Consider the following 13,303-nt stretch of genomic DNA (forward strand, 5'->3'; position numbering starts at 1 on the left):
TGTAATCACCATGCCATTGTTTTACCCAACAGAATGAACAGTAATTCTTTTAATTCCACATAATACCTGTTCTGTTTTCAGATTTTCCCTGTCTCAACATTGGGGTTTTTTGCAGTTCATTAGAATCAGCATCCAAACCAGGTTCCCATGTTGCATTAGGTCATATGCCATTTAAGTTCTCTTTTATTTTATGACAATACTCTTTATTTTGTTTGATTTTAGTGCCATCAATCTCTTGAAGCAACTCTATCATTGGACTTCTAGAATGTCCCACGTTTTGAATTTGGCATATTTTGCTTCATTGTGCTGTCAGTAGTTAAGGTTCAGTTGAGGTTCCTGTTCAGTAATGGGGACTGCTTCTAGGTGGGGCTGTACTTCCTTTTGAATCACAACATAAAGAACATAATGTCTGCCTGTTCCATTTTTTTTATTTTTTTAAATTTATTTATTTATGATAGTCACAGAGAGAGAGAGAGAGAGGCAGAGACATGGGCAGAGGGAGAAGCAGGCTCCATGCACCGGGAGCCCAGGTCTCCAGGATCGCGCCCTGGGCCAAAGGCAGGCGCCAAACTGCTGCGCCACTCAGGGATCCCTGCCTGTTCCATTTTTAAGAGGCTGACAGTGAGCAGAGGAATCACGTACGTGTAACTCACAGGTGTTAATATCCACACAGTCTTTATTTTCTCCTAGGTGATACTTCTTTTAAGCCTCTTTCTTTTTTTTTAAATGCCCCCAATTTTTCCAGCGAGGCCAGTGGGAGCCTGTTGAGGTTAGCACCTGTGTCCTACATCTAACTACCCCCTGGTCCTGTAGGTTCCACCTCCTTGTCCACTGCCCACCTCACTGCCGCCACCATGGTCCATGCCTCAGCTTCCTTTTTGCCACTTCAGGAAAAGGCGAGAGTGCCAAACATTTGAAAACACATGTTTTCACATGGTCTTCTAAGTTGCTCTCCATGGCCCATGGCTCTTGGCCCAGGCCCATGAATGTAGACATCGGGGCTCATTTGGCCTGGTCCCTGCCCATCTTCACTTCAGCTCCCTGCCATGCACTGTCTGTACTGAGGTTCCAGGGTTCCTTCTCTGCTTCCCATACACTGTCTCCTCTGCCTGTGTCCTTCCTCTTGCCTAACTCCTCCTCATCCTAGGGCTTAGCTGGAACCAGTAGTTCCCAACCCTGGCTGTACATTACATCATCATCTGGGCAGTTTTAAGAAATGCTGATGCCTCCACCCAAGATCAATTAAAATCTGTATGTCTGGGGGTGAGGCCTGGCTTTGCTATTTTTAGAAGTTTGCACAGGTGATTCTGATGTGTGGCCAAAGTTGAGAGCCAGAGTTCCTCCCTCTGGGAAATTTGTCCTCATGCCCTACTCCCGGGTTACATGCCATCTATTACACACTGCAGCATTCCACTCTAACTCTGACCCCAGCTTTATGGAGGTATAATTGATAGCTAATACTAAAGGTGTGCAACATGATGATCTTATCCTCACTTTACCATCTGGGCCTCACGATGTTGACACCTGGTCTGTTCCAAGCCATATGGAAGCTTCATGTAGGCTGTGGCCACATCTGTGTGGCTCCCTCTAATTATTATTCAGCACATAGTAGGTGGTTGGTAATATTTGACGGTAGGGAGATATTTGTGCTGGATTCTGGGGTTGTTTGAATGTAGGTATGGTGCTCTGCTGAGTGGAATGAAGGCCAGAGTCCATTGTCTGCGAAGATCATTTCTCAGCAACCTCATCAGCTCCTCTGTGCCCCCTCCTCTAGACAAGTGGGCTATCTGATATAAGTAACTTTTATATGTTTTGTGAGCTTCTTCAGGAGTTTCTTGCCTTTGAATTGCAGTTAAAGCCTTGTTTATTAGAACAATAAAGTGATATTAGATTGACACTCTGACCTTTTTTTTTTTTTGGAAATGATTCTTGCTTGCTTGTTTGCTTTCTGATTAGCTTTATTGAGATGAGCTCACATGCAGTAAAGCTTTCCATTTTCCCCTGAGCAATCTACTCTATGTTGTCGAACTTTCCATCACAGTGCTTTAATTCCCTAATTGGATTTCAGGCCAAGTGTGATCTAGGACTCATGATCTTACAGTTGCTTCCAGATATGGCTTCAAGGGAAGCCTCCAAAGCTTTTATGGACTGTGGTGCTGCTATGAAAAAAGCTTTTTTTAAAAAAGCGTAAAGCTGCACAAGGAATCTTACCAACAATGGAGGACAGCAATTAATTGGTTTTTTTTAAGGCTGTGGTCCTGTTGGCACCTGTGACCCCTCACTGCCTTTTTCCATCCACTAGAGGGCAGTGTTCCATTCTACCTAACCATCGGCTTCCCTTTCAAAACCTAGCATTTTAGCTTCTGAACTGATCCCCAGTGTTTCTCGAAATTTGATTTGCCTAGATTTTTTGATTTTGCTAGAAATATGCCTTTCATTGCAGCCCAGGGAGACATACATCAAATGCAATTTTATATATGTATATAAAACAAAAGTTTCACTAATTAATACTTGTCTTTACTGTGTACAATAAAAGACCCTGATATTTTCTATTCTCTTTTATTTAAGAAAGTGCTGATCTGGGCATTTCGGTGGCTCAGCAGTTGAGCGTCTGCCTCCAGCTCGTGATCCTGGGGTCCTGGGATCAGGTCCTGCATTGAGCTCCCCGCATGGAGCCCGCTTCTCCCTCTGCCTGTGTCTCTGCCTCTCTCTGTGTGTGTCTCATGAGTAAATAAATAAAATCTTCAAAAATAAATAAGCAAAAATAAATAAGTGAAAAAGTGCTGATCAAAAAACTTTTTAAGTGCCAGTCATCACCTGAATGAGGTTCGTGATTCACAAATTGGGATGCAGCCTTAAAATTCTGCCTTAAAGTTCATTTAGTCTGACATCCTGCATTTTATGGAAGCAGAGACACAGGGTTAGAGAAGGTATGTGCCTAGTCACTGCGGGATTTAGAGCACCAGCCAGGACTTCAGACTTCTCATCGGTTGCTTTCAGCCCAATGACATTACTGTTGAGGTACATCCCATGCTCCAGCAAGTCACAGCCAGGGAGGGAGGGTGTGTACATATGTATTCTATTCCCAACACACTGGGCTTTGCTGTACCAAGGAAGGAGTCACCTCGAGGAGGGTTTTCTCTTTGGGAATAGAAGTTCTGTGTCTCAGCTGCCCATGGTCAGATTACTGCTGGCCTCTGGAACGCAAACCCTTTGGAATCCTGCTGCACATGGTCCTCCCCAATGATTTCTGTTGTCTGAGTGCATTAGCCAGTGACCGAGCCATGGTTTGTTTTATAGCCCTGAAGCCAGGCATTAACTCCATCTGCATATTCCACAAATGAAATAGGCAGGGAACCACTTGCCCTAGTCAGGAAGTCTGCTTCTGAAATGCAGAAGATGGAGTTCTCATGTGGTCCCATCCTTGCTCTGCAGAATGCTTCCCAGAGGACATTCACAATTGACTACAGCCACAACCGCTTCCTGAAGGACGGCCAGCCCTTCCGCTACATTTCAGGAAGCATTCACTATTCCCGCGTGCCCCGCTTCTACTGGAAGGACCGGCTGCTGAAGATGAAGATGGCTGGGCTGAATGCCATCCAGACGTAAGTAAGAGGGCGCTGGGCTCTCACCTGGGCCTAGACACCCATACCTGGAGAGAGAGAGCAGCTGGATCCCTCAGTGCAGCTCGCTGTCTCATTCCTCAGGACAGGACACAGCGTAACCTGGTGCTCTGGGAGGGGCTTTGCATGAGTTCCGTTGGCCCATCTTCCGATCATGAACTTTGTCACTGGAAATCATAAAATGAATATCAGCTTAAAAAGGCAAAGCAGAGGGACACCAGGTGGCACAGTGGTAGAGGACCTGCCTTCAGCTCAGGTCGTGAGCCTAGGGTCCCGGGATTGAGTCCTGCATTAGGCTCCCCACGAGGAGCCTGCTTCTCCCTCTGCCTGTGTCTCTGCCTCTCTCTCTCTCTCATGAATGAATGAATGAATAAATAAGTAAATAAATAAATAAATAATCAAATAAATAAATACATTTTTAAAAGGCAAAGGGGAATACTGGTGATTGAGCATTTACTGTGTACAGGGCACTTTACATGAAGGATGCTGTTTCTTCATTCCCGTTTACAGCTGGTGAAGCTGAAATTTCCCCGAGTGCCTATGTTTGGCCAGAGGTCTCTCTAGAATTTGAAAGTTTGTAGGCAGCCATGGCATCTCCCAGCTCTTGGGGGCATGTGCCCCGTTTGGTAGATTCCTGAAACCCAGTTACTCTTTGTGGTTCTGTGGGGTAACTCTAGCCTGGAGTTTCAGAATGACCTCAATAACTATCTCTCCTCATCTCTCCTGCTGTTGTGAGGTGACTAATTGGGGGGGGGGGGGAGTTGGGGTGACTGGCTGCTCTGTTTTTTGCACTACTGATGAGGATTGCTGATAGCCTCTTCAAGATAAGGGATGAGAAGTGCAGAGGAAGATTCCAAGGGCACCCAGGACCCACCTGTGTTTGAACAGAGGCTGCCTGTCCCAGAGAGCCCCAAAGCTGTGGGGTCACCCAAAAGAGCTTTGTGATGGCACACTGGGTGGCTTCCTATTTCAATTTGTGGCCTCTGCTAAAGGCAGCCAGGGGAACTGTTAAAAGTGTTTTGTTGCTTTACCTCCTGACAAAATCTTTTGCAGGAAGACACAGGGGTTAGGAGTTTTTAAAATTATTCTTAAAAAAACATTTTCCAAAAAATAAGTATCCCTCTTATTGCCTTAGCATAGATATTTTCATTTTCCTGGACCTTCCACAGGCACACATAACCTTTACATAGTAGTAATTCATGTTTGTGTGATTCTGTGGGTTTTTTAAGTCATTAAATAGGAATAGGCATTCTTGGTGGGTCGTAAACTTGAAAGTGTCCCCCACCAAGTTTGGTTCATTTTCATAACCACTGAGAAAACTCGAGACAAGGCCTGCTTCCCAGAGGCCTGCCAGAGGGAGCCGTGTGAGTGTCTGAGGGTTGACACTTCTACTGCCAGTTCAGAAATTCACACAGGACATCTGGATTTTTTACTTATTTCCAAGAAGGGACTGTGTATGTCTTGGCAGGTACGTGCCCTGGAACTTTCACGAGCCCCAGCCAGGACAGTACCAGTTTTCTGGGGAGCAGGATGTGGAATATTTTATTAAGCTGGCCCATGAGCTGGGACTGCTGGTCATCCTGAGGCCGGGACCCTATATCTGTGCAGAGTGGGACATGGTGAGTATGGCTGGGCCAGGCTCTACCTGGCTGGTGCCCCTGACGGGGGTGGGCTGATGGGCAGGAATCTGGGGGACAGTAAGCTAGAGCAGTTTAAATAAGTCTCTAATTCCAGATAACACTGAGCCTGTGACTGTAGCCTGCACAGGTGACCCTTACCCTAGGAGGTGCCTCAGCAGAGAGGAACCGGTGAGGGTCAGAAGGCCTGTGTTCTTCTCTCTGTGCTCACTCACATAGGTCACTTTCCCCGTTGTAAAAAGCAGTTCATGGTATGGGCTGTCTGCCTCATGGGGTAGTTGTGAAGTTAATTGGAATGATCTTTGTAAAGGCTCTGATTCTTCAAACATTGCATTCATGTGAAGTCATCTGACTTTCAGTGTGTTATAATTTCTTATCTCCTTGAAAGTTATAAACCAGAAAGCCCAGTTCGAATACCCCTCCTCCATGAAGCTTTCCTCCTTTTTCCTCACTGCTGAGAGTAAGTCCTTTCCCCACCCCCACCATGAGACCTTATAATGACTCCTGTCTTCTTCTTTTCGCCCGCCACCCCCATTGTAGGGAGGATTACCTGCTTGGCTATTATTAAAAGAATCTATTGTTCTCCGTTCTTCTGATCCAGGTAAGTTGTTACAGATGTCTTGAGAGAATTTATAATGTCTTTTGACATTTTATTCAGAAGCATCAGGTATTTTGAAGGCTGGGGTGCTTCTGTACAAACACCTCTGAAAGCTTACTGGAACTGTATTAATCACTGTCCACTGCAAACACTCAATATGTAGGAAATAAGGCTCACTTGAACTATTTGACCAGATCTTGCTGATAAACCAGTACCTTTGAACTGGCATTGGGCCCTGTTTGTGGTTTACCAACTGACTTTAATGCTTTCTCTTCCTACTTTCTCAATAAATTACATGACTGGTGATAGCATCTAGCTAATCAAAATGGCAATTCATTTGTCTGCTTTTACAGAGTTATCTGTAAATTATGTCATTTTCTTGTCTTTTTAAACAACTGGAAGTTATTTTGGCTGTAAACCCTGATTGATCAGAGATCTCATTTAGCTGCATTTCTGTCTTCAGAAGACTTCAGTTTCTCTTGGTGATGCTAGTGTTGGAGATGGTCATAGGAGCAGCTAACATTGATTAAATTTATTGTGCAAATGGCCAGTGTACTATGCTCTACATATACTTCCTTCTTAGGATATGACCCTCCTGTTTTCCACTCTTAATACATTATTGAGTTTCCACATGTGTTATCTCATTTCATTCTTATGGCAACTTTACAAAATATGTACTTCAATGTAGATATATAATTTGTCAATGTAAATATATAATATATTAGAACTTAATTTTAAAAAGAAAAGAAATAAAAAGGAAAAATACCTAGTAGTGCAATTGCTAGGTCGTAGGGTAGTTCTATTTTTAACTTTTTGAGGAACCTCATGCTGTTCTTGAGTGGTGGCATCAGCTTGCATTCCCATCAACAGTGTAGGAGGGTTCCCCTTTCTCCACATCCTCACCATCATCTGTTGTTTCCTGAGTGGTTAATTTTAGCCACTCTTGACTGGTATGAAGTGGTATCTCATTGTGGTTTAGGCATATATTTTCCTGATGCCGAGCGATGTTGAACATCTTTTCATGTGTCCATTAGCCATTTGCATGTCTTCTTTGGAGAAACAGTGATCCAAAGAGGTACATGCACCCCAGTGTTTATAGCAGCTATGTCTACAATACCAAACTATGGAAAGAGCCCAGATGTCCATCAACAGATGAATGGATAAAGAAGAGGTGGTATACACACACACACACACACACACACACACACACACACACACAATGAAATATTACTCATCCATCAAAAAGGATGAAATCTTGCCATTTGCAATCATGTGGATGGAACCAGAGGGTGTTAGGCTAAACGAAATAAGTTAGTCAGAGAAAGACAAATACCCCATGATTTAACTCATATGTGGAATTTAAGAAACAAAACACATGAACATAGGGGGAGGAAAGGAAAAATAAGATGAAAACAGAGAGGGAGACAAATCACAAAACTTAATTCTAGGAAACAAACTGGATTGCTGAAGTGGAAGTGCATGATGGGATGGGGTAACTGGTGATGGGCATTAAGGAGGGCATGTGATATAATGAACACCAGGTATTATATGCAATTGATGACTCACTGAATTCTACCTCTGAAACTAATAATACACTATATGTTAGCTAAATTGAATTTAATTAATTAATTAATTAATTAAAAGGGAAAAACAACCCATCCTTCTATGACAGAGAGAAAGACACACCATTCAGGCACTCTTTTCTTCATTCAACAAACATGGGCTGGATGCCTTCTGCGCTCCAGGCTTGGTGTATAGTAGTGGGAACAGATAGCGTGCATACTGCTTTGTCCGCTGAGAGCTCATTGAGGAGATGGCTCTTTGCAGGACAATTCTATCAGATTGTAGTGCATGCAGCTACTGCATTTCAGGTAGTTGCTGAATCCAGCATATCCTGGTCTCAGTTGCCAGCTCCAGGGCAGCCTTGTGTCTGTTTGCACAGAAGGATGTGGAATGGAGTTAAACCTGTCTTGTTTTGCAGATTACCTTGCAGCTGTGGACAAGTGGTTGGGAGTCCTCCTGCCCAAGATGAAGCCTCTCCTCTATCAGAACGGAGGGCCGATTATAACCATGCAGGTAACCTCAGACATGAGCAGGTAGTAGGGGAAGGCTTCCATCCATCTTCAGTATATCCAAGAGTGATGCAGATATGAGCTTTATAAGTCTGTTTCTTTACGAGGCAATGCCACAGCTTGTGATTTTATTTAAGTTGCATTTTGGGGAGGCATTATCATTTGAATGCCTGCTGTATACCAGAATGTGCTGACTGCCCTATTGGTGCTATTCAATTATTCCAACCACCGTCTCTTTTAAAAGAAGAACTTCAAAGAGGTTGAGTGACTTGGCCAAGGACACCCAGCTGCAGATGGCAGAATCAGGATGGCACTGTAGGTCCACTGATCCTGTGGCCTGTGTCTTCTTTCTCTAGTACCGTGTTGCCTCTGGCTGCAGGGATGCAGAACAGATTGAAATGCTTTGGTGTCTGCACTGGTTAGGCTGTCAGTTCATGCTAGGAAGGAAAGAGGATGTGGTGAATTGGGGCCACCATGGTTCCTCTCCTGCTTCCTGCCCCCACTCTCCTTCTTCCATCTGTTCTTTGCTCTGCAAAGACTGGTAAGTTGTGGGGTATATCATGTGCCAAGTATTTTCCACATGAAAAATTGGGACACTTGACGTGCAACAATTTGTGGTGTTTGCCGAATTACATAGGTAAAACATTAAATGATGCTCACTAGTCACTTGCCAAGGAATACATGTAAAACTGGCTGCATCCTGAAACAACAAAGGGTGGCAGTGTGGCAGTCCCTACAGAAGCGTGGGCAAGATTTCCTTCTTATGAACACTGTTATGGACAGTCATAGGCATGGTCACTGTGGAAAGGGAGCATGGGCACTTTCTTGCTCTGCAGGTGTAGGTTGAATGAAGCAAGGAGAAGGCAGGCCTGGCCAGAGTGACCATTCCGACACTGCACGGGGAAGAGAGGCCAGGTTGCTGCTCCTGAGGGATGTCCAGGTAGCGCTGAATGCTCCTCCACCTGTCTTTTTTTTTTTTTTTTTTTTTTTGCTCCTCCACCTGTCTTGAGTCTGTACTGGTTAAGCTCAGAGGAGCCCATTTTTCTGTACGAAGATTTCAAGGCTGCCACTTGACTGTGTCTTTGCATGACTGGGTCTTCTTCCTTTCTCTTAACCTCAGCTTTTCTTTAGTCTTTCTCATTTTTTAGTCTCTGCTTCTTTCCAACTCCCTTTTAATTTTGGTCACAACTTTTCTTACCTTTTGGTTTTAGAAATGCCATAAAATGTATAATCAGATATGAACTCCACAGAGGAGTACAAAGTTGGCTGCAATGGGGGCGTTTCTTGTATGCATCCTTGGCAGCCTAGGCTGACCTAAACTTGACTGTGGGTCCTCCCAGGGGACTCAGCCTCCTCCTCCCCCTCCTCCTCCACCTCTCAAACCTCCAGCTGTTTGCCCATTTGCCCCTTGATTCCTAAATAAACAAGTAAGTATGGGAAGTACAAAAAAATATAAGAAAACAGAAAAACCATAATTGTCACTTAAATGTCAGGAGCCAGAAGCAAAGCTCTTTGTATTTTGGAGAGATTTCTTTGAATTCTTTTCCATGACTTTAAAAAATTTCTTTTTTTTTTAAGATTTATTTTTATTTATTTATGATAGACATAGAGAGAGAGAGAGAGAGAGGCAGACACAGGCAGAGGGAGAAGCAGGCTCCATGCCGGGAGTCCGACACGGGACCTGATCCTGGGACTCCAGGATCACACCCTGGGCCAAAGGCAGGCGTGAAACCGTTGAGCCACCCAGGGATCCTCTAAAAAATTTCTTTTTTATAGTCAGTTTAAACTGTATGACTAGTTTCTTATCTGACTTTTCTTTTTTTTTTAAAGATTTTATTTATTTATTCACAATAGACAGAGGCAGAGACATAGGCAGAGAGAGAAGCAGGCTCCCTGCATGGAGCCCAATACAGGATTTGATCCCAGAACCCCAGGATCACACCCTGACCCAAAGGTAGATGCTCAACCACTGAGCCACCCAGGCATCCCTTATCTGACTTCTCTTACTTTAGTCTTATGTCATAAGCATTTTTTCATATCATTAAAAATTCTTTGTACTGTATACCAAATTCATGGTGGCCTCTTGGCATTTAAGTTGCAGTCCACTTAGGCACTCTGTCTGGAAGCCTTCCCAGTTGTCGTACTTGGCATCCACGTGACTCTCAGAACCTCTGTTGGTGCCTCCGTTTGTGAGGTACTTAGGGCAGTCTGTTTGCTTTCACCTCTGACCACAGATGTCTCCCTGCTCCCCATGTGTGTGGCTGGAAGCCACAAGGTCACGCCACACATGGGTATGCCTCACACGCTTACCAAGCAGTTCTGGGATGGAATAGAATCCGATAGGTTAGAGAGTTGGTGTTGGTAGACAGTATTTTGGTATGCAGAGCTTTCTTCTGTCTCTGTCTTCATTCAGGCCTAGGGCAAAGTGATGGCTTTACTCTGTTCACAGTGTTGGTGCTCTGTCTGGGTGCCTGGAGAGTTTGAAGAGACCCTGCCCATGTGTCCACAGGCAGGGTACCAATGAGATTGCTATCTTAGAGGTGCAGAGAGCCCAGCCTGGACCGTGATTCAGCCATATATGCAAGTCTTCTCTTCTGGAAGGATTAGCTAAACCAGCACCACCTAAGCTGTTTTGCCTATGTGGATATTTATCTCCATTTTTACCAAGACCACACCTAAAATAAGGAAAGCCACAAATGCCTATTAATAGCCAAGGTGACAATAATTAGGAGTGGGGACCTTTCACCCACAACTTGGCTTCATCCAATTTATAGGGTATTTGTCATGAGGTAACAGCCCTGCTTCTACCTGGTGTTGTGTGAGATCACCAACTTTAGAAGTCCACAGTGCCTTGTTGCTTCATTAAGGAGCTTACAGGATGAGATGGTGACTCTATAACAAGGACCCATGGTGGCCTGCTTTTTTGTTTTTTGTTTTAAAGATTTTATTTGTTTGTTCATGAGAGACACACAGAGAGAGGCAGAGACGTAGAGGGAGAAGCAGGCTCCCTGTGGGGATGCCAGGATCACACCGTGAGCTGAAGGTAGATGCTCAACCACTGAGCCACCCAGGTGCCCCAACGGCCTGTTTTTGTAAATAAAGGGATGTTGGCACCTAGCCATGTCCAGCTGTTCGTGTGTGATCTGTGGCTGCTTTTGCACATCAGTAGCAGAGTTCAGCAGTGCAGAGAGACATGTGGCCACAAAGCTTAAAATATTTACTCTATGGTCCTTTACTGAAAAGGTTGACTGACCCCTTACTCTAGAAAAATCAAGCATTCCTCTGAATCTCACTATGCCTTTGTCTGTGAGTCCTCCAAGCCCTCATCTGTGTGTTGTTCCTCTCACCTTCCCTGTCTATGCACCACCTCTGTTTCTCTCTAACTGACTTGAACATGGAATGTGAGCATGCTCTGAGTTGCTAGCTTTTTGGGCACTTACTGGGTGCCAGGGATTCACAGGTTGACTCAGTTAATCCTCATAACAGCCCAATGAGGGCAGCTCATGGGCTTCCCACAGATGGAGCTGTTTCATAGGTGGAGCCCCACGGTTGAGAAATGCAGAGCTGGCACTTGCATGTGGACAGTTGGGCTTCCGAAGCCTGTGCCCGTGACCACAGCTCTGAGCTGCCGTGCAAATGTGGACCTTTTTTTCTAAAAACCTAGCCCAATTGTGTTTATGCATTTATTGCAAGCCTGTATATTTTAAAGTACAATCATGATAATGGGTAGTAATAATAATCCTGATAATGGGTAGTTAACTCAAAAAAAATCAGTGACCCTAAATGAGCTTTGGGTTGGGATGTGGTGGTAGGCAGAAAGGAACACAAGGATCGGAGGCCCCAGGCCCACCTACTTGCTAGAACTGGCCCTGGAACTAGCTCTGAACTTCTGGATGGCCAAATGACAAAGGAACACATGGCCATTTAAGTAGATCTTATGAAAAGAAGGGAAAAAAAGAAAATGAGGAGGAAAGTATCTTGCCGGTATTTGCAAAGCTTTTCTTAGCATTGCTTCCAATTATTCCTACAGCGACCCCTGTGGGACCAATCAAAGTGTCAGGAGCAGTTGCTCCAGGGATGTTTTGTGCTCTGTGTGAGTGTGAGAAAGTCTGCTCCTTTTTCAAGGTGGTTTCATGACCAGTGAAGCTCTTAGTGCTGGACATACTAGCTACCGTCTGTTTTGCTTCTTGAACCTGTAACATGAAAGTATTATCAAAGGGATCCCCTCTCTCCGGGAAAACCATCATTCATTAAACTATTTGGGCAGCAGTACTGTGCAGAGAATGATGGTGGCAGTTAGCTCATCTCCATCCTTCACTGCCCCATGCCTGTTCCCTGACTGTCCACAGGCCACACGAAGCTACTGGCCATTTAGGAGAAACAGGCCACCTGTTGCAGGAGTCCTCTCTGCCTGTCCTCTTCCCTGAATCATTTCCTTTCCCTCTAGAGCTACCTTGGGCAGCCCCTCCAGGGAAGCTTCCTCACTCATCTCCCCCAGTCACCATCAGGCCAGGTGCCTCTTTTGGCGGGGGTGGGGATGGTGGGGGGGGGTGGCTCATGATTTCTTGTGCTTATGTTTTGTTTTTTTTTTTTATTTTTTTTAATTTTTATTTATTTATGATAGTCACAGAGAGATAGAGAGAGAGAGGCAGAGACATAGGCAGAGGGAGAAGCAGGCTCCATGCACCGGGAGCCCGACGTGGGATTCGATCCCGGGTCTCCAGGATCGCGCCCTGGGCCAAAGGCAAGCGCCAAACCGCTGCGCCACCCAGGGATCCTGTACCCAGACTTTATAGTTTGGTTGTGACTATTGTGAATTTTCTGTGGGGGGAAACATTGGCTGTATTTCTCAATGCAGTGCTTCCTTCTCTCAATGTTATACCTCTGAGATTCCTTGATGTATTAGGTAGAGTTAAAGGTCACTTGTTTTGTTGCATTAGAGGAATGTTCCTTAACCTTTATTTCATTGTTACCCCTAAAGAGCCTCCTTAGACATTTTCTTCTGTCTTCCCACGAAATTTTGATACCTCCCACCTACTGTATGTCTCTGCTTTACAGATAAAAAAAGAGTAAGCTATTCTTTTCTCCTGTAAGAATCCATTTTGGGGCACCTGGGTGGCTCAGCGGTTGAGTGTCTGCCTTTGGCTCAGGTTGTGATCCCGGGGTCCTGGGATTGAGTCCCGCATTGGGCTCCCTGCATGGAGCCTGCTTCTCCCTCTGCCTGTGTCCCTGCCTCTCTTTGTGTCTCAAATGAAGAAATAAATAAAATCTTTAAAAAAGAGAGAGAATCAATTTTCACTTCCTTGGGCCTGCTGTCCTCCCCCATCAAGAATATATGCCTCAGAGCAGAGTCTCCCACCCTCAAGACTTTTG

General features: G+C 44.8%; 1 protein-coding gene across 1 annotated transcript in view; it reads left to right on the forward strand.

Annotated features, from left to right (window-relative positions):
• GLB1 (galactosidase beta 1) overlaps positions 1-13,303 on the forward strand; it is an 85,775-nt gene that overhangs the window by 19,475 nt on the left and 52,997 nt on the right. The window contains exons 2-5 of the mRNA XM_055321211.1: positions 3,436-3,605; positions 5,092-5,242; positions 5,801-5,861; positions 7,840-7,934. Of these exons, the coding sequence (XP_055177186.1) occupies positions 3,436-3,605; positions 5,092-5,242; positions 5,801-5,861; positions 7,840-7,934 (477 nt within the window). The remainder of the gene's footprint in view (positions 1-3,435; positions 3,606-5,091; positions 5,243-5,800; positions 5,862-7,839; positions 7,935-13,303) is intronic.

Source organism: Nyctereutes procyonoides, unplaced genomic scaffold (genome assembly GCF_905146905.1).
Source record: "Nyctereutes procyonoides isolate TBG_1078 unplaced genomic scaffold, NYPRO_anot_genome, whole genome shotgun sequence".
NCBI classification, from domain to species: domain Eukaryota; kingdom Metazoa; phylum Chordata; class Mammalia; order Carnivora; family Canidae; genus Nyctereutes; species Nyctereutes procyonoides.